At 52.4% G+C, this 25,160-nt stretch overlaps 7 protein-coding genes across 7 annotated transcripts; 3 read left to right on the plus strand and 4 right to left on the minus strand.

The window, feature by feature from the left end:
• The first annotated feature begins 513 nt into the window (after positions 1 to 513).
• Positions 514 to 3,144, plus strand: HD553DRAFT_167946 (general substrate transporter). Its single transcript, XM_046176875.1, has 9 exons — positions 514 to 906; positions 975 to 1,138; positions 1,217 to 1,362; positions 1,439 to 1,517; positions 1,575 to 1,668; positions 1,735 to 1,789; positions 1,858 to 2,361; positions 2,437 to 2,632; positions 2,713 to 3,144. The coding sequence occupies exons 1-9, from the start codon at positions 655 to 657 to the stop codon at positions 2,900 to 2,902; spliced, it is 1,680 nt and encodes a 559-aa protein (XP_046032457.1). The 5' UTR covers positions 514 to 654; the 3' UTR covers positions 2,903 to 3,144.
• Positions 3,145 to 5,083: 1,939 nt separating this feature from the next.
• HD553DRAFT_167949 (uncharacterized protein) lies at positions 5,084 to 7,057 on the plus strand. Its single transcript, XM_046176876.1, has 4 exons — positions 5,084 to 5,862; positions 5,939 to 5,960; positions 6,036 to 6,775; positions 6,849 to 7,057. The coding sequence occupies exons 1-3, from the start codon at positions 5,169 to 5,171 to the stop codon at positions 6,676 to 6,678; spliced, it is 1,359 nt and encodes a 452-aa protein (XP_046032458.1). The 5' UTR covers positions 5,084 to 5,168; the 3' UTR covers positions 6,679 to 6,775; positions 6,849 to 7,057.
• A 2,332-nt stretch (positions 7,058 to 9,389) lies between these two features.
• HD553DRAFT_320643 (uncharacterized protein) lies at positions 9,390 to 10,434 on the minus strand. The gene has a single exon (XM_046181165.1). It carries the CDS (start codon positions 10,148 to 10,150, stop codon positions 9,809 to 9,811), a length of 342 nt encoding a protein of 113 aa, XP_046032459.1. The 5' UTR covers positions 10,151 to 10,434; the 3' UTR covers positions 9,390 to 9,808.
• Positions 10,435 to 12,286: 1,852 nt separating this feature from the next.
• Positions 12,287 to 14,317, plus strand: HD553DRAFT_353369 (uncharacterized protein). The gene is made up of 4 exons (XM_046183768.1): positions 12,287 to 12,874; positions 12,949 to 13,041; positions 13,125 to 13,890; positions 13,963 to 14,317. The coding sequence occupies exons 1-4, from the start codon at positions 12,765 to 12,767 to the stop codon at positions 14,191 to 14,193; spliced, it is 1,200 nt and encodes a 399-aa protein (XP_046032460.1). The 5' UTR covers positions 12,287 to 12,764; the 3' UTR covers positions 14,194 to 14,317.
• Positions 14,318 to 15,205: 888 nt separating this feature from the next.
• Positions 15,206 to 16,223, minus strand: HD553DRAFT_346588 (uncharacterized protein; the record flags this gene model as incomplete). The annotated part of the gene is made up of 6 exons (XM_046183215.1): positions 15,206 to 15,265; positions 15,340 to 15,476; positions 15,545 to 15,637; positions 15,721 to 15,729; positions 15,823 to 15,927; positions 16,007 to 16,223. 6 exons carry the CDS (start codon positions 16,221 to 16,223, stop codon positions 15,206 to 15,208), a joined length of 621 nt encoding a protein of 206 aa, XP_046032461.1.
• A 5,925-nt stretch (positions 16,224 to 22,148) lies between these two features.
• HD553DRAFT_168098 (uncharacterized protein) lies at positions 22,149 to 23,429 on the minus strand. The gene is made up of 3 exons (XM_046176877.1): positions 23,051 to 23,429; positions 22,725 to 22,985; positions 22,149 to 22,614 (listed from the first exon to the last, which is right to left on the minus strand). The coding sequence occupies exons 1-3, from the start codon at positions 23,065 to 23,067 to the stop codon at positions 22,254 to 22,256; spliced, it is 639 nt and encodes a 212-aa protein (XP_046032462.1). The 5' UTR covers positions 23,068 to 23,429; the 3' UTR covers positions 22,149 to 22,253.
• A 4-nt stretch (positions 23,430 to 23,433) lies between these two features.
• Positions 23,434 to 25,129, minus strand: HD553DRAFT_327237 (uncharacterized protein; the record flags this gene model as incomplete). Its single annotated transcript, XM_046181786.1, has 3 exons — positions 23,434 to 23,644; positions 24,024 to 24,456; positions 24,580 to 25,129. The coding sequence occupies 3 exons, from the start codon at positions 25,127 to 25,129 to the stop codon at positions 23,434 to 23,436; spliced, it is 1,194 nt and encodes a 397-aa protein (XP_046032463.1).
• Between the last annotated feature and the right edge of the window lie 31 nt (positions 25,130 to 25,160).

Consider the following 25,160-nt stretch of genomic DNA (forward strand, 5'->3'; position numbering starts at 1 on the left):
GTCGAGAGTGAGTGAGTGTGTGTCCGCCTCGAACTTTGTCGCCCGCCCCACAGCTCTCCCGCTCTTTCGTCCCCGCTGGGGACCAGGATTCCGAGACGGGAAAGACCGTCGTCCTACAGGAGAGGCATAAGCGAAGGGTAATCAGAATGGTCCGCATCGGAAACTGCGAGTAGGTCGCGCTTGAATGATCGACCGAGTCTGATGGCAGACGATTCTGCAAATCAAAGACATGCGAGCCAAGCCTTTCGCCGGATCCGGTTCCGAACTGCAAGCAACGGCCCGATTCCTAGTTAACCGTATATCCGTAGTGATACCCAGAACTGAATGTGATCAGGACTGCAGGTCTGTTACGATGTCGGTCGATTGCGACTCCGCACGGCGCAGGGGCAGCGCGGGGCGGATGTGCCGACGGGGAAAGAAGCGCGGACAGTGCTGCGGGTTGTACGTTTGAGAGGGACGGCGTACAGATGGACCATCTCCCCTTTCATCCCACTCGGGTTCTTGCGGGGGATACAACTGGTCAAGGGCCATCCCCGCGGGGTGAGAGGGGACCCCGGGATTCACACATAAAGCCCAGGCGAAGACGATCATTCCTTCATCACTCCTGCCGCCATCATCAACGACAACCTAACAACAGTGGTCTAGATTCCAAAGATGAATACCTCCACCATCGAAGACATTGGCAAGGCTGACGGCCTTGTCCACTCGGACGACAAACATGAGGTCGAGATGCTTGAGCATGAGCACAAGCCTTCTGACGCCGCCGCCACCGCCGGTATCGATATGCGCGGTCAGGAACTCACCGGATACGAGGATTTGACCCTGTTTCAAACCTTGATGAAGTTCAAGAAGACCAGCTTGATATGCTTTGCCGTCACTTTTTCGGCTTGTGCCGAGGGATACGAGGTACGTAAAGACCTACAAGGATCTTTGAGCATGCTGTAATCGGACCTCACCACCGCTCGCGCATACAGATCGGAATGGCGAACAATATCAACGCCAACCCCGGTTTCAATCATGCCATCGGAAGCCAGGTTAACCCCGTCGACGGCGAACGAATCCTATCTGCAAGTCAGTTGGCGGTCTGGACTCCTATCAGTACTACCGGTCAAGTCTTGGGCCAGGTCGGATTCCCTTTGTAAGGCCTGAGATGCTTCGCGACTATAAAGCCCACGCGCTGATCTTCAGCGCTTGTTCGATCGATGGCGGTACACAGCATCTCCTCATGGTTCGGACGCAAGTGGTCCTTGTTCCTCATTTGGTTGCTCGCCACTATTGCCATCACGATGCAGACCATTGCGACCAAGGATGCGGTTTGGGCTGCGAGTAAGATCTTCACAGGGATGTCTGTCGGAGCACTTCGTGAGTGAGCCATGCCAGAATGTTGTTCATACGCGCAGACCTTCTGACGAGACGCAGGTGCTTTCAATGATTGCAGAGACGGTGGTCCCTATGTACGTCTGTGAACTGGCCCCGACCAAGATCAGAGGTTCCTTGATATCTTTTTATAACTTTTGGCAAGTCCCGATTCAAGTCTTGATACACGCCTCTCGGCCTGACCTTTTAAATTGCAGGTTCCAACTGGGGAACTTTTTCCCTCCCATCGTGTTTCAGTGCCTCAAGGAAAGCGGCATGGAGAGAGACTGGAAGTTGCCCATCTATACCCAGGTAAGCCAGTGAGAGCGTTGCCGCTAAGGTCGTGATCATGGCTGAACAGCGGGATCGTACCTACAGTGGGCCACAATCGGAGTAATCGGGGTCGTCTTCTTTTTCGCTCCCGAATCGCCAGGCAAGTCGAATCTTTCTTGGCATTCGGGTCCATCACGACCGTGGGGCTGATGTTGCCAGTTCGAGCAGTTTGGTGCGCTCAAAAGGGCAAGCGGGACCGTGGAATTGCCATCCTTACTCGATTGAACGGCAAGATCGATGGCTACAACGCCGAGAAGCAGTACGATATCCTCTCGAGAAGCGCAGAGTATGAAAAGGCCCAAAACGCCGAGGTCCGGAAAGAATACTGGTTCAACGTCTTTCTTGGATCGAACCTCCTGCGACTCATCATCTCGACATGGACAACGCTCAGTTTCCAGATGCTCGGTCTCGGATTATTCTTATCCTATGCGTCCGTGTTCTACACTGCAGCGGGTGTGGACGATCCGTTCATCATCGTGATCATCAACAACTGTGTGACTCTTGGTTCGATCGTGCCGATCATCATCTTTGCGGACAAGATCGGAAGACGTTGGGTGTGCATTATAGGCCTTGGCCTGATGTGGATCGCCTGCCTCCTAGTCGGTATCCTCGGGATTGTCGACAAGGGAAAGGTCGTCAATGCGTTACTTGTACTATTCACTTGCATCTGGAGTGAGTCGAGGGCGCTTGCCCGCGCAAACCCTAACAAAGCGAGTCTGACTCTCTTCCTCATGGTTTGCTTTACAGCTCTTGGTCTGCAGACTGCCGCCACCGCAGCATACGGATATCTTGCCGAGACTTCCACCCAGAGCCTTCGAGAGTATACCGCCGGATGGGCATACGCTTGCTCTACTATTTTCGGAGCTACTTGGGGAATCTTGATTCCTTACATGGTCAACGAGGCGGAATGGAATTGGAATCTCAAAACCGGGTTCTTCTTCTTGTGAGCTTCGCGCTTTCTTCTCGCCCTGCCCTGCACTGCATCGATGCTGATCCTCACGTATCGCCTTGGCCTCGTCATAGCGGTGTTGGTTCCTTCTTCGCCGTGGGAGCCTGGTTCGTCCTGCCGGAGACATCGAAAAGGACCTCTGCCGAGTTGGACGAATTGTTCGCCCGCAAGATCAAGCCTTGGAGGTTCCACAAGACCAAGACGGCCATACAGTTGGCTGCCGAGGAGGAAAAGGAGCAACAGCGGGAGATAGGCGAGATTTAGTCCAGGTATTCAGATGCCTATCGAGATACCGTATGCGTTCTCGGGAATACTGGCACGGCCGTTCCCATCCCAAATGTGGTATTCTCCTGACTCATCCATTCAAAGACTTGTAAACGGTACTAGGAGAGGTCTAGAGAAAGGGGGAAAGAGTACCGACCGAAAGCAATCAGATCCAATTGTATAGTCTGGTAAGAACTCCTGGTGTGTCAATGCCAATTCTATCGATGTATGTCAATTCTCGGTTGCCTATCTCTGCTTCACGACCGGTACTCTTCGCCAAGTCCAGCGGTTGGCGCTTTTTCCCTATACGGCAAAGACTCGCTCGATTGAAGTGTAGAGTACACCTGGCATACACCTTCACATCTGCGCATCTGATCTTATATCTGTGCATCCTCAGCCCGTCTTCAAAGCGGCAGGCTCGGTTGGAGACATGAGGCTTGCAGAGTCAAACGACAGCACGTGAGCTCAGTGCGTCTCCTTACAGTAGTCGTCACCACGTGACCATACCTCATCTCGTTCTCTTCCATCGCTTCTACCCCTTAAGACAATATCACATCCGAACCAAGCATTGGCATTGGTATACTAACGCCTGGCCATGATCTCTTGACGCTGTATCAGATCGGAGCTCTCGAGGACTCCAAGCAGGGTGACGTCTCCACCTTGTCCTTGACCCCACCAAGAGACTCGACATCATGTACGATATAAAATCATTATCATTACCGAAACGCGACCTTAGGCGGAAACTTGGTTGGCGCGACTCTACCCTTCCAGCTTAACCTTCTGAGCATCAACATCTCAGGGCTGAAACACAACTGTCTGCCAGCGTTACATTACAATCACTTTGCGAAGGCCGGATTTGGGTTGTCCACTCATAAGAAACAGATATGCTTACTGTAGGCCACATATGTAAGAAGTGCCGACGGTGGCGCGCTCAACAACATGCGCGCTTGATGTCAAAATGATGATGATATCGAGGACATGCAGAACAATTGAGGATGTCGCTGTATCGTGATATAGACTCTCACTTCCATGGGAGCGAGTTTTCCTGACGTTCCCTTAGATTATGGCATCAGATAAGAACATAAGGAGTGAGGTGGCGTTGCAGGATCGGACTTCCCTGATGCTGCTCCACGTTCGTTCCTTCTAAATGAAATCCGCACGATTAAAACTCGTCGGGAAGTCTACCCCCATGTAAGATGACGCTTGATGATGATGCTGATGAATCATAAGTGATGCACGGTCCAACCCGCGCCTCAAACCCGGTCTCAACAGATTTCCATCACGCAAACGAAGCTTTCGTCACATCCATATACTAGTACGCCCCATACTCGTCATTTCGCCAATCTCCTCCGTTTGTGAAAGCGCTGCCTAGTACTGTATTCACTTCGTGAGATTCCACCGAGCACGACTGATGAAATGGGGTGACGGCAGCGAATAAATCGGTGATGGTTAGTACGCACATAGCTAACAACAGGTGTATGTTGTTGATTTCGCCGGAGTTAAGTATAGATTCCGGTCCTTGATATATAGTTTGACAGATCGTCTGACATGTTACCGTTTCTTCGTATCGAGGTCTGGATGAAACCGAAGTCGACGCCGGGATTTTCATAGTCCTCTTGTCTTGGAATTTTGTATCTGCGACGGGGACCAAGGTGGAGCTCTTGCGGCCTTGCGGATTGTCCTTCTTGATGCGTGACAGCTGCTACAACCGGCCGTAGATCTGTCAGCTGAGGTCAATAGTCTTGACTAGAAGAACCGTGTCGAGAACAAGTGTTGCAAGGTATGAAGCTGGAGCCAAGCCGTCGGGCATCTGGTAACATCTTTGAACAAAAGCATGCTCTCCGTTACGGGACCAGTCAACGGAGCTGCAGGCGATCAAGAGGAGTAGAGTACGCTTCCCAGATCTACCAGACGCCGGTTCATTCCGCACGCTCCTGATGGGCGTCTCGCTTACGGCCAAGGTGTACAGTGAGCAATTCAAGTCAGGGGTTCAAGCAGCGAAATCGATGGGAAATGTAGCTTGCGACAGGTTTCTGATAGAAGCGTACTGGCGTTCTTGCCCAAGCGCAAAGCGACGTTACGTAATCAAAACTCAGGATGCGCGGATGCAAAAATGGACAGAAGAGGTATGACGAACCTCGTCGCAGCTTCGACCTCTGATGTATTCGTTCAACGGATATGGTTCACTCGTTGTCGTCAGCTATACCCTGGTAATTCTAGTCTTCCGCGTCCAGCCTGACCTACGTATCCTCTCGAAAGCTCGACCATGTCCTCGCCCCTGACGGAAGGGTCAGCCGCCCTCTCGCCGGTCCTCTCGCCGACCACAACGGGCGATGAAGATCTCGCAGCACAGATCGATCAAGCCTTGTCCTCCCGTCGTCACATCCATCATCACAGCCGACACAGATCTTCCATATCTCTCAGCCTCTTCCGCTCATCTCATTTACGCAAGACTCGGTCGAGAGCGTCTTCCAAGCAGGGAGATCTGGCTAGGAACTCGGGCAACGGGGTAGACGAAGGGGGTTCGGAGGAGGACGAGGTGATGGAAGCGGATTCTGAGGACAAGAGGCGTAGACGTTTAGGAAGGTCAAGGAGAGCCGAAGTGGAAGTTCCACCACCTATCAAGCTGCTCGTTAGAAAAGCAGACCCAGCCAAACCCCTCGATACGGACGTCCCCGGACTTCCGCTACCTCGTGCGCAGCACATTCATTTCCCATCCAACGATGATCGTCCCGAAGGGTCCACCTCGCAGCCGACACCTTCCGCCTTGTCACCTGAAGGAACACCGGAGCAAGCCCACAGCGTGGATAAGAAGCAGCCCATACCGATCTCAAAGGCTAGGAATGCGGGTTCTGGCCAGATGGTCGACCTGCTCGCACCGAGACCCGAGGAGAGGCATCAGGCCAAGGCGGAGGTACGCAAGCTCAAGAAGGGTCATACCAGGGAATACGTCTGGGATGGTAAGTCACTTCCGTATGCAAGATGTTTCGTGAAGCTAGCAGTGCTGAAGATCTCCGTTGATCTTGCTTGGAGCAGTCCTCTTCGAGAACCAGAGAGGGTGCGTATCATGCATGTTGTCGGGGAAGGGGACAAAAAAACCTGCTGACCCGTTTTGCCATATCGGATCTCGCAGCATCATGTTCATGGGCACCCCACACTTTTCCAAGTCCACCCTCTTCCCCTTCGACCCCAAAGCCTATACGGTCCCTATCCACGCTCTCAAACCCGTCCGAGCCTTCCCCACAACCGACCGAAGCGCATCGGCCGACCCTCCACCGCATAACACCTTGAAATCTCGACCTTTTGCTCTACATCGCCGCAAGCGTGATCAAGGAGAACATCATCATCATCATCAACGGTACGACAAGGCCCATGCGTATTCCCAGCTGAAACATACGCTCCGGCGGCACGAACACGACAAGAAATCGATGACGACCATGTACGACTTGCACACCTTCCAACCCCCTAGCTCTCATTGGATATGGTTGACCCCCTGGTTAGTCAACATGCGGCAAGACGGCGTGACCGACGAGCGCGGGTGGGAGTACAACTACATCTTCCGGAAACATGGATGGGGCCCAGACGTCGGGCGGAGCGGATGGGGAGGTTGGGTACGGAGACGGATGTGGGTGAGGTTACGGTCGCTCAGGATGAACGAGGAGGGGGAGGAGGAGGAGGATTGGGTGGAGGATGATGATGCTAGTCTGGATTTTGTTACGGATCCTTTCGACGACTTGGACCTAGAACGGGGAGACGGAGACGGGGAGGTCGTTTGAGCCACGTCCCGGGGGCGGTCTTGTACTGATCGTCTAGAGGAACCGCCTATAATCGGTTATACATACATAATTCGTTGAGATTCGAGAGCCGCGTACAGTAGGTACACCGATTCAAGCGATCACAATGAATCACAATGACTTACACCGCCATCACCGCCACATCTGAGTAGAAAACCACCAAAGTGCACGAGTCGATCTCGGACCACAACCTCTTACGCCTTGAAGTACAACCGAACGGTCCAACAGAGACATAGAAGAAAAAAGAGTTGTGCGGTTGGCAAGGTTGTCGGGTCTGTGGGTTGCGGACCTCAACGAACCCTAACAGCCGACATGGACCCCATCAAACAAGGATGGAATATCGAACGGCCCATCTTCGATCTACTCTGTACTCCTCAACGGCAACACTCCCCACATCGGCTCGCCCGAATTAGATTCAGTCGACCCATCGGAGCTAGCTAGGAAACTGGAAGAACTAGCCCGAAGCGAATAGAGATCCCCCGAGATGGCACATGTCGACATCCAGACACGAAGGCGACAATGTCGAACGTTAGCACAGGAAGCTCCAGGATGCGATGGTATTGCTCGATCACGAAGAGAACGATACTAGGCAGGCTCAATCCTCTCAGGCCATTCTGATCGAGGGATCTACGGTTTATCAGTGGCCGTCAAGGTGGAGCCGGAGAGATGGTACACGTCTCCTGCTCAAGAAACCTCGCACTCGCCAGCCAGCGAGCTGGACAAGAACTCGGCAACAAAGATGTCTCCCTAGTAATGGGTGACCTAATTCAGCGCACAAGGATCTTGGTGGCAGCGTCGGGATCGGGAATGTCAGTATCGAGGAGTTATCGGAAACTCGGCGGTTTCAGCTTCATCGATACCGAAGCGTTAGAGACAGCCGCCAGCGAAGAAGGCGGAGACCGCCTGTATCTGTTCGCAACTGGCCAGATCCAATGACAGATCCTCCAAACTCCACCGTATTCGCCTTCGAGGAGCTAAGAAATCTATAAAAGCAAGACGCGGCCCGCATATGCAACAGTCTTTTCTACAACTCGACTCAACCGCGTCGCAGGAATCGACGTTTGGCCATGGGAAAGGCTGTCACACGAGAATATATATTTATGGGAAGAAGAAGATAGGGGGATGCAGTCCAATCGATATGATCTTCCACTACTCGAAAGGTCAGGGCAGACTCACCTGGTCCCTACCGATCCCGGAAACGAACTGAGAATGGAGGGGCGGAGAAGCAACGAATGATTCCCTGACAACATGGCGATAGGGACCGGATTAGCATCGAGCCGAAGAAGGTGGTAGGAGGAGGAAGTATGGGAGTAGGGAAAGGAGAACGCAAGGCGGAAGAAGAGACCAAGTATACAGAAGCGAAGACGGACGACCAGAGGAGGACCATTTTGACTTCGAGTGAGCTCGACGGCGCCAAGTTACCATTTTATCGCACTACGATGCCTATTAGCCGAGGAAAGACAATTTTACCTTGGCGATACCCTTCCGGTGATCTCGCAGCCCGCACACAGTACAAGCCGACAATCGACTAACTTGACTTCTTGTTATGCTACAAGATCGCGACGAGGTCAAAGATCAAAACAATCGATCTTCCCATACGATTCACGTACGACCAGCTGGTACCATCGGATGCGACAACGAACTGCGATGCAAGCATGACCATGATCTCGTGGCAACTCTCTACGCTCCCACATGGCGTAATCCCGAAATTGGACCATCCCGATTTCCACTTTCGGCCTGCGAACGGGTCTCAAAATCACAAGCGAGGTTCCGCAACGCTGTTGTTGATTGTGATTTTCCAGACGGCAAAGCGGAGTTCAACATGAAGTCATCAACTCGCAACACTGCAAACACCGCAGGCTCGCAGACACCGCAGACACCGCAGATACTCCAACCTGTCACTTCCCAGACCCGAGGCGCCTGAGACTGGCCAGTCTTGCTCGGAAAGCCTTGGTTGTGGCAAATCAAGGCCCTTGTAGACTACGGCGCCGAAACCCTATCGATCGTGGACGACGGGAAGACGAACACCTGGAAGGTGAAAAGAAGCGAACTCATGGCCAGTGAAGGAGGCTCCGTCTGCCGAACTCCCGAGACGCAGACGCAGAAGCGACCGAGCTTTCACCTCGAATGGAAGTCGCAGCGAACGACGACCATGAGTCAAACCGACCGGACCTTCCACCTGCACGAAGAACACGCGTTCAAGATATCGCGAGGAAGAATCATCGAGCGTTTGCGCTAGACGTCACAACGGTGCAAGCTTACCTCAGGAGGCCACGCAAGCGATCCGCGAGACTAATGAACACCTCGAAAGGGGTCTGACCATGGACAAGCTCAGGAAACCGTACCACCGGACATCGATGAGGAGGGACGTAGACCCCGCGCTCAGCGTATATTCCCACTGCGTCCGCCTTGAACCCGCGCCTGCTTCTGAAGCCGGTTCTGCGTTTCAGCCCGTTCTCGCTAGTCGCAATGGACTTCGTCTCGATGCCGGTGGGCATGAGCGAGATGAATCAATTGCTCGTAGCGGTGGGCTGCTTTACAATCTACAACATGTTTTGGACGCACAAGGAAGGCCCTGACGGTAGTCGAGGCGTTAGTAGACCCACGTACCAGGTCCATCATTCCTCTGACCGGCAACGGTTCGAATTTCAACAACAAAACCGTAACCAACCGGATCGTCAAACACAAAAGCAAGCTGTCCTTTGCCAGTCCTTACGCACATGTAGGACCAGCCGAAATTGCAAACGGCTCGGTACTGGAGAGATTCCGGAGGATGGCAATCGTCGACACACACCACGTCATCGCCATCGACCCTAAGGGGTTCGACAGGATACCTTCCAGCAGGACTAAGTAGGCGGGTCCGGGCCGAAGGACCTCCTGCTCAGAAGACCAGGAGCAAGGACGGGTGGACACAGAGCGACGGCTACTGCTCTTGCCCGCAATTCTTCCAGATGCGTCCGGGACGTACATGCGGGAACAGCTTGCGAGCAGAGCGAACGTTAAGGAATAAAACGCATACCACCCAGAAGTTGGCGATACAGTCTCGGCCTACGACCTGAAATTGTTCATCACTTCACACAAGCTGAGAGCGAGGCGGCAGGGCCTGCTTGTCCTAAACGAGGTCGGATAAAGGTTGGCGCGGCTCAGCACAATCGACGGAAGGTCTAGGGCGAGATGGAACAGCTGGTCTGCTGTAAAGATGGGCGAAGACGAAAGAAGTGTACGATAAGGGGGCAACGATAGGAGAGGAGAAAGGTGGAGTAGATGGAGACGGAGAATAGATCGAGGGCGAACGTGAGGGTGAGGGCCTGGAAGAAGGAGACGATAGAGAGGTAGAAGATCCCGAGAACGACATCAAAAGGGACAAAGCACTGTTGCCGTCAGGATCGCCCAACAAACATAGATCGACAGCAGCCAAACAGTACAAGGGCAACGGCAGAAAGCACGATATCATTTCTTTCCTGGGCTTTCGCAAAGCAGTCCAGTAGCGAGGCGATGCGAGGGAAGCGCGCGCTCAGCGGGTGCGACCTAGAGAGCCGAAAGTTCAGAGGGACATCCTCCCTAGCACCTTCTATGCGATACAGTCTTCCTGTTTATAATCATCCTCCTAACTTGATGGAAACCGTCCGTATCGCATATCGTATCGCTGCGGACATAGCTCTCATCCTGCAAACTAGACGTTGTCTTCACTTCGCGAACTTCCTCGATCGGACTTTACCCTTCATACAGTTTTACGGCATACATGGCTACGGTGCCACTGCACTTATTACACGCCAGACTATAATCAAAGCTTTCACCCATAACTCGCTCACATGAAGAATTTGAGGAACTAGCTGTTGACGAGCTCGCGCAGCGCTTACATCCATCTGCCTTACTGTGATTCTCATACTCTATCATCTTCGGCTACTTCCGCGCGGCCTTCACTGTACAGTATCACTTCGAGCGCCGCTTATCGAAACTCGGTGTTCCTCGTCAAACCGTTTTCGCTCGCCGGGGCGTCGGTTCGGAATTCAGTGACTTCTTCGAGGCAGCACGAGTGATATTTATATCCTCGTGTTCGGATGCGGCAGTTCCATATTTCGTCCATGCATCGCTTGCCCCCCTCCTTTGGCGAGCGTAGTGTTCAACAACCTTTACATAATTGCCAGCCTCCTTTACAAAAGCACTCGGAGATCCCTTCGAACGCAGTCCTCGGCATAGATAACGACGGGACAACGTTCCCGCGGTGTTGACGTCCCGACGGCCTTCTAGCTTCTAAGAAGATGGTATATGGTGGTCTAGAGGTATATCATTATCATCTTCGTAAAACAGTCGCACGTATGAGTACAAACCTAACAACCTTGTATACACGAGGCCCGCCAACGAGATCGAATGGATTAGTGATGGATCTACTACTTTCAATCAATCTGAACAGGAGGTCTAGGCTGTGCGCTGTTCCCCCGAGTCTCTCCATCTCCAATCGGGCAGATCGTTTAGAATCCTTCTGCTCGACGATGACCCCTCTGAAGCTGCTTTGTAACCTCATCGATTGTCGCATCACTCGCACGGACCTCTCTCTCTCTCTCGACAGCGAAAATGGCTTCTCGATTGGACGATTTGGGCCGGACCTACCGGACGGGGACATTCGGTACAAATCAACAGCCACGTTGAGGAAGACGCGCTGGGAACACCTTCCGACAGGGACAGGGACTGTAATGTAGAAACATACAATCTTGTAATACAGTAGCTTCGAAATCTAAATCGACGGAAGGGTTATAGGGATCATGTCAAAGTCGATCTCGATCTCGAAAATCATCCAGAGCAGGGTCATTTGACTAAAACTGAAATTGCAATCGGGATTGGGTTGAACGATGTTGGACGTAAAGTATTGTATTGTATTGATTGGGTTTTTGGGTTTGAGTATGGAGAAGGAAGTTTGTGAGATATTATCGTAAAGAAGAGCTTGAATCGCAGGTACAGTAGGAAGTAGGAGGGAGTTATCAGTAAGGACGCCGGCCAGTCATAGTCATACTTTAACCTCGAAGCGGGGCGGGACTTGACTTGAATTTAGGGCTGTCGCGCTCGGCTTGTGTGAGCTTTCAGATTGATCAGAAGGAGCAGGAGATAGGTCACACATGGTGTGAGGGATTGATAGATCGTCGATGAGAATATCGAATCGAAGTAGCGCGCCGGGTAGCGATGAATCTTCAAGATATTATCATTAGGACGGCGACGTCGATTCGACAAGCCGACGCGGCTTGACCCTGGCTCATATATACCTTCCCGATTTGCGCGACTGCGGCACCTTATCCAGTCGATTCTGCTAAGACCCCTGGAGCCTCGGCACAACCACGACAAAACCCTCTCCATCTCTTTCCTCCTTGATCTGATGAGCGTTTCGTGTTTCAAAGTGGGTCGCGTGGCACGATGACGGCAGGAGAGCCAGAGGGGACCCTCGAGGACCTCCACACCCCTTCCTGGACGCGCGTCGCCCACTTTGCGGATGCAAAATTGTCCAAAAAACACGTCGTTTGATCCGAATCCCATCCACCCCCATCTCGACGGGGATAGAGCTACCTAGACTTTGGAATCCAAGCTGATTGCTGCTGCAATCGGATCTTCGTCGTAACGTAGCGTAGCCATAGCCATCATTGATCGTGATATGATTCAGTCCTCTTCGATTCATCAAGTTCATCAATCGATCAAGCTGCTAGCTGCACCGTATGGTCCAGCAACGCGAGGCCCGAATCGAATGACGTAAAAACGCAGATCATCGAAGCATCTTTGCCGGAAAGGTCATGGCATGGAGAGAGAGGAGAGAGGCAGCAGACCGAGAGGCCGCTCGAAAACGATCACAACAACAACCCACTCGATCAGACGCGATGCCTTTGAGGTGTAGAGCTTGGCTCGGTGATGGCTGACTCGGAGGGACATATAAGGACGGACCAGATCCTTTCGACTTTCAATCTTCGTTCTTCGACCTCAACCATCCTTCCACTCGCCAACTTGCGGTCTTCAACCTACAAGTCGCTGGCAACCATCCTTTACTAGACAATAGACAACCTCCCCTTTCGCAAAATACCTCAGCGATGCCCAGCGTTCCTTTCATCCACCTCAATGGGTCGAACAAGAAAGGCATTTCGCAAGCGGCGACCTCCTTTCGATCGGGATCTGAAGAGGGAGACGGCTTTGAGGTCTTGTAAGTCGTCTGGGAAAGACACGAGTTCAGTAACGGTCGATCCTGACCAGGGATATCCCGCTATGTCGTTGTAGAAAGGATACCGCAGACGGAAATATCGATGAGGCGCCTAAATCTCGTCGTCGTCTCGGATCCCTTCAAAACTGGAATCCTTTCGCTAAGAAGCAGTAAGTCGTCTCGATATCTACCCTTCCATAGAGCCATAGAGCTGGAAGCTGATTCGTTCTTGTTATCGCAATGCTCATCTCAGTAAAGGTCAAGACGAGGAACACCATCTCCCCGCTCCTTTCCCCGCCGACGAACCAGAAAAACGACTCCGGCTTGAACATGAGCAAAGCGAACGGGAACCTAAGGCGAAGCCAAAAGGGACTGAAGTTCCTCCTCAGAAGATCCGAAGGACTTGGTCTTTCTCGCCTTTACAGCTGTGGAAAGACGAGCAGGACCAGGACTTAAAGGAGAATCGGGATACCAGTCACCGCCAAAGTCCTCCTCTTACAGCTCAAGGAGATTTTGTCAAAGTCACCAAGAAGCCGAGGTTGCGAGGGTCGACTTCTTCGCCTTTCCTGAATTCCTCCAGCCAGGATCCTTTGAGTCGTCTTCGAGCGCCTCCGCCTCTCCCTCCACGGGATCCTCCTCGCCTTCCGCCCCGAGGACCTCCTCGGCTCCCTCCACGGCTTCCTACACAAGACCCTCCTCGGCTTCCACCTCGAGACCCTCCTCCCCCGCTTCAACAAGACCTTTCTCCCGTCGCTCCGGAACCTCCCCACCCATTCGGTTCTTTGATGGGGAAGCTCAATGCGTCTCTCGAGGAGGCTCTCTTGGCTGCGTCGCTTCGAGAACAAGAAGCTTTCTTGGATGCGCCGGAGCCTAGGAGAGAGTTCGAAGTCGGCGAGATCGTCCGACCTCAGGAGCTCGAGTTCGGCCCTCGCCGAGATCTAGATCTAGACTCGGGGATGTATCAAGCGGAAAGACAGGCGGTGGTCGCTAGACCACGAGAGACGCGGGTCAGGTTAGAGGTCAGTCCCGTTCCCCATCATTCTCTGTCATTGGTGTCGGTGACCTGATCCAATTATCCAATTTTCGCACAGCCGTATTTACGCGAAGGCCTCCCTTGTGAGGACTTTGAGCCTCTTCCGCCGATCGACCCTGGCAGCGATTCTCTCTTCCTGATGGGCAGGTCCGCCGGGGAAGATTCTTTGGAGGCGGTACCGTACGACAAGGACGCCGAGTATCAGTTGCCTCCGATCGACTTGGGCGACGACCAGCCTCTTTTTCCCGTCGACTCTTTCTTCGCCAACAAGGCCGGTGGGTTGGTTTAGGGCTGGACGGGATTAGAAGGTTGTTGCAGGTGTAATCTCGATTGAACGTGATTGTAATAGTCGGTGTTAGGGGATGTGATATACGATGGGCATTCATGAACGACGAACGGATCACATTTCGGAATCTCGGGTTCGAAAGACTTCTTCGGAATCTATCCTCGACTGAGCGCCGGCTTATCGAGACGAATGCTTGCTTGAGCGCCGGCTCATTCAGCTTGCGAACATCTTCAAGTCGTCTCGCAAGAATCCTGAAGCTCAATAATGTAATGTTCATGTGGGTGGGTGTTCGATAGACAAGCCAAAGGCGGACGCTTCCAGATAGCAGAAATGGTGCGATGATATCGGCTCGAGCTGAGATTCGGAAGCTGCCTCGTCTTGCCTGCCCTTCCTGAGTACCTATCGTCAGAAGGAATACAATTCGATCAGCATCTGCCACCTCCGTGTTATCTGTCCGGGGTGCGTACCGAATTTTCTGACAGGAGCGCCAACAGTCGTCGAACTTCGGTAGTTTCGGGACAGCATCGATACCATCATTCGAACGTTTCGCTGACCATTGATTAACGACTTGTCGCTGTACGCAATGCTCAACGACACACAGCCGTACGTGAGCATCTGGAAAGTGATCGGCAAGATCAGCTTGATGCCGTTGAAAGGGACAAGGAAGGCAGCCTCAAATTCCAGCCTACTCACCCGCATGCCCTCGAGAATGTTCGAATATGACGGTGGAGCGATGAAGCACGTCATCGTAGCTCCTCTCTCTTAGCTTCGTCAATTCGCTGCAAGCTGACAATGGACCGATTAGCGAAAGAATCTGTCCGAGATGTCAAAGGTGAAAGCAGACTCACCCTTCGATGGGTTGCCCAAGCTATCAAGGCGATTCCTCCTCTGGACACCCGTTCGAGTCTTCCATCAACATGGCGGTCCGGGTTGCAAGTCCTACAGATTTCCGCTTCGATTCGGGTCCGGTCGGCTTAGGCGATCCGTTGTGTCACAGGATTCGGATGTATCGTCTTCATGCCGACGATACCGTAGTAGGAGCGCGAGAAGTACCAGACGGCTTGACCCTGTTCTCCTGCGTAGGTGTTGTACGAGGTCCGTCAGCATCGCTTGGCAGGTGAACAATTGGGTGCGCCAATCTAAACTCACAGAAGCCGAATAGCATTCGAAGCGAAACCCAGATGTCCTTGCAGCTTTTAAGGTGGCCGAGCTCGCAGACACAAGGGTAGCGGTGTCACGCAATTTGATGATCTTGTTGCCGATATGCGCTGAAAGTTGCTCAGGATCTGCGCTGTAAGAACATGTCTGTTTTTAGAGACGTCTGGCTGATTGTAATGTCCATAAACGAACGCACTCTCACTATCAAAGCCCCGGTATGGCGTAAAGTCGGGCAAACAGAGCTGAGCGACGTCGGGTTTGGGCTTGGGTGGCTTGCGACATTGTTGGGCTGCGGTTTATGCCGAGCGTGGGCCATGGGGTCGTTGAGTCAGTTCCAGCACGGAACATGACGCACGAGAGGTGGAGACTGACGCATTATGACTACCTGTAGACGAAAAGGCTGGATAAGCCAAGATGGTGGAGGCACGAAAGCGAGGTCAACTCGACGTCCATCTGGCCGAGTCATCCGCTTACCAGTCGCCGTACGAAGCCTGACCATGCCGCCGCACTGTTGATGACGTCGAGCATGTCTTCCCACGTTTGATGGCGCCACCGAGAAGGTCACCGAGCTGTGTTTCACTGTGCAGGATCACAACCGGACATAGTATCGTCAGGTAACAGGACCTAGACCCTATAGGATAGAACAGTAGAGACTCACCGCTACCCCCAAGATGAGATCCAGCGAACTCCCATTCGCTTCGACGCCCAATATTCGTCGAGCGCCTCGAACGTCTCGTACCTCGGCTGCGGGTCTGGCGTCCTCTAGATTTGGGCGAACATCCCGCTTTGATCCTTTCCGCTCTTTCCGGATTCGAGGCAAAATCTCTAACCGTCCTGGTCCTATCATCGACGAGTTCCAAGGCGCCGAAATCCATGTTGACTCGGATGCGGCTCAAGTAGCACCCTCCGTCCAAGGAAGAGCCGGTTTGAACGTCTTGTCGTATGACTACCAACCTGACCCAACCTCTCTCTTGCCACGATTCGCGTTTGCGTTTGCTTCAAGACCACCAGTAGGCCCGTAACGTGATGTAACCTGCAAACAAACAAAAGCGAACCCCAAGACCCGAACCTAAATCAACTTCACGAACGCACATAGACCTAGATCAACCCCACCACGTTTGTAAAGTACTGACCAGTATCTTCGCCCACAATGTAACATCAACTTCGCCTCGACGGCGTTGCCTTGCGGTCCGAATCCGAATCCGAATCCAACTGCGTCCCTTCACCTTTCAACAAAAGAAGGCAAAGCGTTCAGGTCAGCTTTCGAAGTGCAAATTCGATCTCAACCAGGCGCGAGAAAAGCTCGGGAAATCCTCCACAACTCACCTCCTCGATCTCGGCCGTCGGAACGACCCTTTGATTAGGTCGATTTAGGTGGAAAGCCCTCTCTGTGCGCCTTGTACCCTGTAGACTTTTCGACGCCTGTAGTGGTGTAGTGTGGTCATCGAGGTTTCCGGGTTCCGGGGTGATAAAAGATCAGATGGGTATCAATATCGATATGATGGAGAGGTCCCGCAAGCGGAGATGGAAGGAGGGAACGGCTGGGTGGGGTGAGAAGAGTAGAAATGACGTAACCCGGGCTGGGGAAGGAAAGACCTTGCAAGAGGAGTACGAGTACAAAGCCGGGGCCGAGGGCGAGTTGAAGCAAAAGATTCAAACCCAGGTTCAGCTCGTCTACTTCCACCAAACATAACAAAACAGGGATGGATAGCAAGAAAGTTTTCGAAGTGATGTGATTGATTGTGATGGGGTGACAGCCAGCGTGGAGGAATTCGTTCGGACTTACCTTGCAGCGATTTATCTTCCCGCATTACCCGGATCTTAGTCCCACTCCCACCATCGCTCCCACTCCTACTCCACTCCACTTTCACTCCTAATCGACTCTCGACTCCGCTTTTTTCATCTTCATCCTCCTCATCATCTCCATTCTCATCCTCATCTCCGAATCTCCAGGATTATGTACCCCTTAGCGAGACTACTTCATGGGCTAGCGTAGTCGACCTCTTCGTTCTGTGGTAATCGTTTTGTTTGGATTTGAATTGCTAGGAGTGCGGGCAGGTCAAGGTCGAGGTTCCTCTTTGAAAGTGGGTGAAGGCGATTGTTCGAGTTTATGCGTTCTTGTGGTTCGAGGCTATGGTCGGTTTCGGCTTGTTGATAGCAAGTGAGATTGGTAGTGATGGTGTGACGGAGACCATTGTCGATAGGTCGAAAGCGTCGGATCCGAGCCAGGAGGGTGGAGGTGGAGGTGGACCGGATCCGGGGGGCTGAAGTGAATTACGTAATCAAGATACGTCATCATCTCACCCAACGATGGGTCACCGCAGCCCCAAAACTGGGTCACCCAGAAGTTGGTTCCCCATCGAAACGATTCACAAGAGATTGTTCACCCACATATGGTTGCCTCAGCGAGCAGCGAAGCTATAGCTGATCCAAACCCCCTGCGGTCGCCCTAGTCACTAAGATCCAGTTGATCGACAACAACGCAGCGAAATATGCACCACACCTCGCTGAATCGAGAAATAAACTCGCCAGACTTCCTCATACATCGATCCGGTGCTCTCTATCGCTCTCTGTTGCGCATCCGTCGATCTCTCATCTATCGTTCACCTATATGACTCCCACATCGAGCTGCGAATCGGGAATCGTCCCATTGAAGACTCGTTTTGGTTATCCTGTACGAGCTATCCAACCAATTATGGTCAAAGAATTTCGTCTCGACCGAAGTTCGAAGGAGAGTCAAAGCGCACATCCCAAGTCGGACATCCAGAATTGAAATCGAAATCGAGCTAGCTACCTACGTGCGGAGCGAATACGAATCCGAATCGTGAGTCAAAAGTTCTTGTCCTGCCGAACCTATAGTAGCAGTAGTGTAGCATACTCTCGTTTTTCCCGTCTATATTCGTGTTTGTTTCACATCCGACACTTAAAGACAGGAAACCGATCCTGATCTTCTGCTTCTCCTTGCAATACAATCAGCGAACTTGAAGACGAAGTGGGGTGGAGTGGAAGCCACGCTCGGGCGGGAGATTCAGGTTCAGATCTAGATTCAGGTTCAGGTTCAGGTTCAAGAAGAGTCAAGACGATCTTCATTCGAGCTCGAGTTCGAGATCACGTTGGAGTTGGAGTTTGGCTATACCTATAGCTATAGCTATAGCTATAAGCTATAAGCTATACCTATAGAAGATGTGCAGGACGAAGACGAAGAGCGAGCCATCAAGGTAAGTCCTTCTATCTGCAAACGATGATACAACCAGTTTCGCTGAACAGACTTGCTGTTTTTTTTTTCTGTTGCCAGTGAAATAAATAGGTCTTCTTTCCACTGGACTATCGGGGAATCGGGGTGAGTGGTTGTTGTTATTACCATGACCACACCACTTCACGAGCATGACGCCAGACGACCACGACAACGACATTGAAGTGATCTGCTGGATCTGAATGAGCGGAAGGACGGAGTTAGAGGGCGATCCCGTGAACATCCACATAGCCGTCGACATCTTAAGCCATCACCTCGCACCCAAGCATCGGGCTGAATCCCGGAAGTGCAGAGCAGGGCGCTTACAAGCCGCTGTACATGAATACAAGAAGGATTGTATTGCATGGCAAGGAGCTTTCAACTCCAAAATGAGTGAGTCGGTTTTGTGGGCTTGTTGCATTACACTTTGCGTCGCACCCGAATCGATGCTTACGGTCATTGCTTATCATCCCCCCGCTGCCGGGGATTACCGCCAATCTAGACACAGGTTATGATATATCGAGGTCAATACCGAGTCGCCTGACAAACAGGAACAAACAGGGCAGAGTGTTTGTCGTGCGATCGATGCTAGGGAGCTCACTTTCGGTGAGTACCTCCGGTTGCCCACGGCCGGGGGCATGCGTCGTACAACATTCCCGAACTGACCGGGCCTGTTTTCGTATATCGTCTGACAGTTCTTGAGCGAGGACGATCGAAGGGGGCTTGCCGCACCGCATCATTATCGAGGATACTGGTGAGTGCCCTTCAAGCCATTCTGTTGTTCGCCTTCATTCGCATTGGACTAATTGCTAAATTCGGTCACTCACCGCAGGGTCTCTCGACTCGTCGGATTGGTGCCTCACATGTCGGCTTACATCCAGGTCCGTCACACCACAAGGATAATTTCGGACTTCTATCACCAGCGCTGATGGGAAAGACGATGCGATGGTACATCGGTGGAACAGGTCTGTCCTGCGCCTATCCAACGTCTCAGAGTCAGTACAAATACCTCGCATTCTTGGCAGTACTCCGTTCGCTGATGGTCTTGGAACGCGATCTTGTCGCTCACTCTGATAGGTGATAGACAAGCGCTCGTGATGCCATTCTTGGTGAGTCCGATTGGGAGCACGATATTTATCATATACGATTCTGAATTTCCCTCGGTACACATCTCCCTCCGGTCCAGGCTGAGAAATCGCGGAAGGGCTCGGAATGGTTAGTCACACGGCCATGTACTGTATCTGCGATTTACAGTTTCCAGATCACGTTCAGCTTCGAATGGATTCCCCAGTGTCAGACCCGCCAATTTTCCAAAACTGCGGTTCCAGCAAGATCAGGCTGCGCCGTCAACACTAGGAACAATGAACGTCATGACCCGGGACGTTGCCACGATATTTTGCTACAGGGCTTCCTTGATTCATCGCGAGGTCATCGACATCCCGGTACATATACCGTCTTGCGCTATCGAAGAACTTGATGCCAGAACTGTTACTGGGCGACTCGTCCTACTGTCTTGTCATCCAAGCTGAAGTGATCGAGTCCTATTATCAACCCAAAAGATGGATGCCATCGACTTGCACTCTGGCGCGAAGGAGGCGCGAAGGAGGCAGCAAGCTTGTCAGGTAATTCCTATGACGCCCAATCGAGCGAGACCAGCGCATCGCTTCTGATATTTATTCTGGCCTCCCATATACACAGTCCCAGCTTCTGCTAGCAAACTTTGAGATCCCGGAGTTCGATAGCCCAAACAATACCCGTTCTTCGGGTGCCCATTTTCGATTTCCCCATTTTTGGTATCCCCATTTTTGGGTCGCCACTTTCGGCCCTCCCATGCTTGGTAGCGCCATCCTTTATGATATGGTGTTTTCCATCCCAAATGTCCGACAACGGGAATAAAAGACAAGAGAAACAGATTAATCGATTGTCGGCTAGAAGGAAAGCGCATGGCGCGTTTGCGATTTCCCTAGGTCGTCTCCTATTTGCCACTGTCTGTCAAGTTGTCTTCGACAGCGTCACACTCATGCCGGAATCGTAGAAATTATTGATTTACGAGAACTTGTGAAATAGCTTGCGATCTAGCAATCAGGTACTCCCCAACCGAATGTATAAGATATGGATCAACCGCGAGGTCCTGATCAGAGGTATACCTAGGGCGTGGGTGAGGAGGCGCGCGCTTGCGGTGACATCACATCGCGGTGACAATGACCTTGCGATGACATTTACAGATTGTACGAGCGGTGAAGCTTTGATCGATGCTGGGATTTGACCAAGCGTCTCATCGCTTTACCAGTCTTGGATGTCAACTTCAGGCCCCGACTTCCTCGATTCATTTGGGGACGCAGGGGTTTCCGTCACGCAAACGGTATTGACAACTACAGAGTAGAGGCTAATGCACTTTAACTAAGGGGTGTCGAATACAAGACGAGCCATGGGATCAAGTTCAGCCAGTCCTTCTTCCTTTTTGGCTGTATTGTATAGAGGCAATTTTGTGCGTGGGAGCGCCGCTAATGACAATGGCATATAATGAAGATTGTTTGCATATTCGGGCATACCTTTCGTCGACGGCTCCACATCCTTATGGAGAACATGCAAAGATTCACCTTCATCTAGCTATTAGCCGTACTATGTTTCGACTGGACAACACCATCCAGATGGGTTGTCGATTCGATGGATCGATACAGCATTGACAATTGTGATGTCCTTGATCAATCGATAGAGATGAGATATTCGTGGCCATAGCTCGATTGATCTGGAAATGTCCAGTACATTATTTTCAGTTGTCGACCAGGTTTCGTTTGGAGGGGAATAGAGGCGAATTTCCATGAAGAATGATATTGTTCGTAATCGGCAAAAACAAAGACCAGGATAGATAGCACAACGTGAAATATGCGAGGTTGAACCTCCCGATTGCTGCCGTAGGTGGCAAGAAGAAGCGCTAAGCATGTTAGAGATCCGAACAGGAAAGCGCATATAATGTCACAGTCAATGTAGGTATCCGTAACGCAAACAGGTTCTCATAACGCAAACGGCCAGCAGTCGCGAACCCTTCGTCCATGTGCTTTACGACATAATCTCAGGCGTCGATACGTAGCAGCAACAGGCGGCTTTCTGAAGAGGGAACCACGAAATTCACGGCTATGATGCCATGCACAACGACAAACACACAAGCTTATATGTTACGCTTGCGACTTGACTGAATTGTCGAACTCCAAACACCTCAACCTCGTAGAACGCCTCGAATCTTCTACGCTGCACACGTTCAAGACATTCGATCGCCGACGCCTGACACGGCCAAGACGTTCATTCGATGTTTGCGTTCTACACTTTCTTCGAACACGTTTGAGACATTCCGAGCGCTCGCACTCCGGTTCATTGATAAGGGTTGGGGTAGCGAAATATGAAGATGGGGATGAGAGTACCAGAGTATGGGCATGGGGATTGGGCACCTAAGTATGGGGATGGGGATGGGGATGGGGATTGGGGTACCGAACTATGGGAATGGGGATGGTGATGGGGATACCGAAACATGAAATGGCAAACACCCGCCAAATACATCACGTCTCTTAGTGGGTACACTTCGTCTGGCAGCGAGAACATGGGATCGATAGGCAATTCATAGGCGGCTGCGGTACAAACACCCCAACCCGACCCTGTACCGACGACAACCCCCAACTTAGATGTCCTCTTTACCCCAGAGCTGCCTCTTGCGTTCGGCCATCGAGCGCAGGTGGTAACGACGTCCGGAAGGACCGAGTTCTCGTTCCTGAGTGGTCTGGCCTTCGGCTCGGTCGTTGGTAGCGGGTCCGGCAGTCGCTCCTTCAACATGGTCGTTGGTAGCCGATCCGGCTTTGTCGTTGGTAGCGAGTACGGGAGGCGCCGCTTCGGCTTGGTTGTCGATAGCGCCGGTGGTAGCTTCGGTAGTCACGACGGCCTTGGCGGGTTCCTTCATCTGAACATCGAGAGTGGGCTGTTGTTCGACCTGGACGGGGGTGACGGCGATGTTGCCGACGCTGTGTTCGCCGTCGGTGCCGACGCTGAGGAAGAGAATGAAGGGGAGACAAATGACGAATCTAGATCAGTTTCGTTATCCCGAGAGTCGATATGATGAGAGCTGGGGAACCAAGTCGGTGAATGGAAGACTCACTCATCGAGAGCCTCGCCTTCAGCGGCTTCCTTCTGACCTTCTTCCTCTCCAACCTCTCCGACCTCTCCAACCTCTCCAACCTCTCCCGCGACATCGGCATCGCCATCGCCTTTCCCCTCATTCTCATCTTCGCCTTGGGTTTCCTCTTCGCCTTCAGAATCCTCTCCGTCGGTCCAAATAGACCTTAGGGACCCCTCGTCGGTCGGGGTTGAGGGTTCGACCTTGTTCTCGTCACCGGAGACGGGGATCTGGGCGTGGGGTCTGCAACACCGAGTTTAAAGTCAGTCCTTCGTTTGATGAGAAGAAAACAGCGACGAGGAACTCACTCGGAAGTCGAGGACATGATCTAATTTGTTGCGATTCGAAAGGACAACCAGGATAGCTGGAGTTGGGAGCTCGTTGCTGAATCGAGCAAGACGAGGATGAAAGGATGGCGAGGGGGGATCGTGAAAACCGGACGGCCTGTATATATACCCTCCAGGGTCGAGCCTCGCCCTCGCCTTCATCGCACGGGGGTCGGAAGGGTCTTTTGATCGACCAACAATGAAACGCGGTCGACATCCACGATTTCCATGGCTCGTACATGGCGGAGCAAGCTAGCAATATTCGAGCGAATGGTATACGCTTGACCGGCTCGTCCGTGGCTTTTCAACGAATGGCATTTTGCTAGGGTTGTCATATGAGACTATGGCTCTGGGCGATGAAAGATCTATTTGATGGGGATACTTTTCTTCTTCTTCTGATCAAAATCCGAGGTCGAGGTCGATCCATCAATCTCGCTGCCGACCTTGCTGGCGCGGCATCGACCGTTCCGCTTTGTTCCGATCTGCTTCCGCGCGGTGTCACCGACAAAACGCAATTCATTTTGACCGTGAGTATGCGAAATTGGTGACATGTCGACATGCGGACGATCGCATACCCTATGCGACGATCGCAGACCGCGCCTCTGACCGTGTATCGCGCTCGATCGAGCTAGCCAGGCGATGCTTCGGCACAATGATGAACAATCACGACGAGCGATCCAGATTGGAAGAACAAGCATTTTCAATATAACATGGGACGTGAGGCTATTACAAGGCAAATCTGATCGTCTCCGACCCCGGGCGTCCAAATCTTCCGACCCCGATCTGATTCTTCCATCGCGCCTCGCGCGAACCCTTCGAAACCCCTCGACCTCCCTTCCGTAACCGCTCATCTAGTACGTCCGAACCCTAGTCTATCTTTCCTGACTTCTTTCCTTCCCCTGGGATTGACTTTCACCTCCCGGCCCTTCCTCCCCTTACGACCTCCCACACCCACCTCCCGCCTTCCCACATCCACCTCGGCATGAAAAACCAAATAGATAAGATACCGACGACCGTCTCGGTAGAGGTGATCATCAAGACTCGACACAAGAAGAGGAGGAGTCGGCTGATCAACCTGTAGATCCAGAATGGGCGGCGGGGTCGATGACGTTGGAGGGGAGGCTGGGCGTAGGTGAATTGGGGAATCGTCTGAGCGAGCGGGCCTTTGGGAGGAGTGACGATGGACGAGGTGGAGCTGGTGAAGGTAGGAAGATCGGGTTCTTCGGCAAGAGGTGCTTGAAGAGTGATGGGAGTTGAGGTGGTGTTGGCGAGGATAGAAACATTGGGCTTGATCGATCTCTGCAGTGTGCAGCTCTCGATTCCGGGTTGATGAGTGTCATTTTGGTTGCCTTGGCCTTGGTGAAACGGATCGACCTCGATCACCGCTCCTGTTGAGGGATAAACAAACACGAGTGCGAGCGTCAGTGCAGATTCTAGACACAAGTTCCGTTCCGAGCAGCGAGGTGAAGCAGAAGAAGAAAAACAAGAAAGTCTTCGATTCGGCGACTCACCGACTCTCCCCTGAAACCCAGTAGTATTCGCCGTCAAACTCCCAGAACCCTGGTCTACTCGCTCGAAGGGTACCTCAACGACGTCACCTTGCAGCTCATCCCGCGTACGCAGCCCGTTTCGTCTTTGCACTTCGATAGGCGGTTGAATCTCGATGGCCGGCCCAAGCTCCATAGGTTGTTGGACCGGATTCGGAGGTATGGATTGTTGAACCGAATTCGAAGGTGAAGGTCGCAACCCAACTTGTTGAGGCCTCAAACGAGGTCCACGAGAAGGAGAAGGAGAACCCGAAGGAGCTCTTCGTTTTCGACTCCCATTCCCAGCCGTAATCTCCGTCACCAAAGGCGTACCGGCGGGATCGCGACGGCCAACCTGACCCTGACGTTTCCTCGGCGAGACCCGTGGAGGTGGATTGACGAAATTGCCGTATCTCTGAGGTGTGGCGACGGCTGATCGAAGTTGGCGAGTATGATTAATGGTTGAGAGGAGGTCGTCTTGAGTTCCCAGTGTGGTTGAACGCGAAGGACGGGTTGGGGTTGTTGGGGATTGCATTTTCGAGGTGGTCGCAAGGTGGTCGTCGGAA

The sequence above is a fragment of the Filobasidium floriforme genome, assembly GCF_021052385.1.
Source record: "Filobasidium floriforme strain CBS 6241 chromosome Unknown HD553scaffold_32, whole genome shotgun sequence".
Taxonomy (NCBI): Eukaryota; Fungi; Basidiomycota; class Tremellomycetes; order Filobasidiales; family Filobasidiaceae; genus Filobasidium; species Filobasidium floriforme.

Coding starts and splice junctions, on each gene's coding strand:
- HD553DRAFT_320643 (XM_046181165.1), bottom strand. CDS start 10,150: ATGATATCGTGCTTTCTGCCGTTGCCCTTGTACTGTTTGGCTGCTGTC.
- HD553DRAFT_168098 (XM_046176877.1), bottom strand. Junction 22,615..22,724: donor GAAGGCGAGGCTCTCGATGA/GTGAGTCTTCCA, acceptor TCTCTTCCTCAG/CGTCGGCACCGACGGCGAAC.
- HD553DRAFT_167949 (XM_046176876.1), top strand. CDS start 5,169: ATGTCCTCGCCCCTGACGGAAGGGTCAGCCGCCCTCTCGCCGGTCCTC. Junction 5,863..5,938: donor CAGGGAATACGTCTGGGATG/GTAAGTCACTTC, acceptor TGCTTGGAGCAG/TCCTCTTCGAGAACCAGAGA. Junction 5,961..6,035: donor CTCTTCGAGAACCAGAGAGG/GTGCGTATCATG, acceptor CGGATCTCGCAG/CATCATGTTCATGGGCACCC.
- HD553DRAFT_167946 (XM_046176875.1), top strand. CDS start 655: ATGAATACCTCCACCATCGAAGACATTGGCAAGGCTGACGGCCTTGTC. Junction 1,669..1,734: donor AGTTGCCCATCTATACCCAG/GTAAGCCAGTGA, acceptor TCGTACCTACAG/TGGGCCACAATCGGAGTAAT. Junction 2,633..2,712: donor AAAACCGGGTTCTTCTTCTT/GTGAGCTTCGCG, acceptor GCCTCGTCATAG/CGGTGTTGGTTCCTTCTTCG.
- HD553DRAFT_353369 (XM_046183768.1), top strand. CDS start 12,765: ATGCCCAGCGTTCCTTTCATCCACCTCAATGGGTCGAACAAGAAAGGC. Junction 13,042..13,124: donor AATCCTTTCGCTAAGAAGCA/GTAAGTCGTCTC, acceptor TGCTCATCTCAG/TAAAGGTCAAGACGAGGAAC. Junction 13,891..13,962: donor AGACGCGGGTCAGGTTAGAG/GTCAGTCCCGTT, acceptor ATTTTCGCACAG/CCGTATTTACGCGAAGGCCT.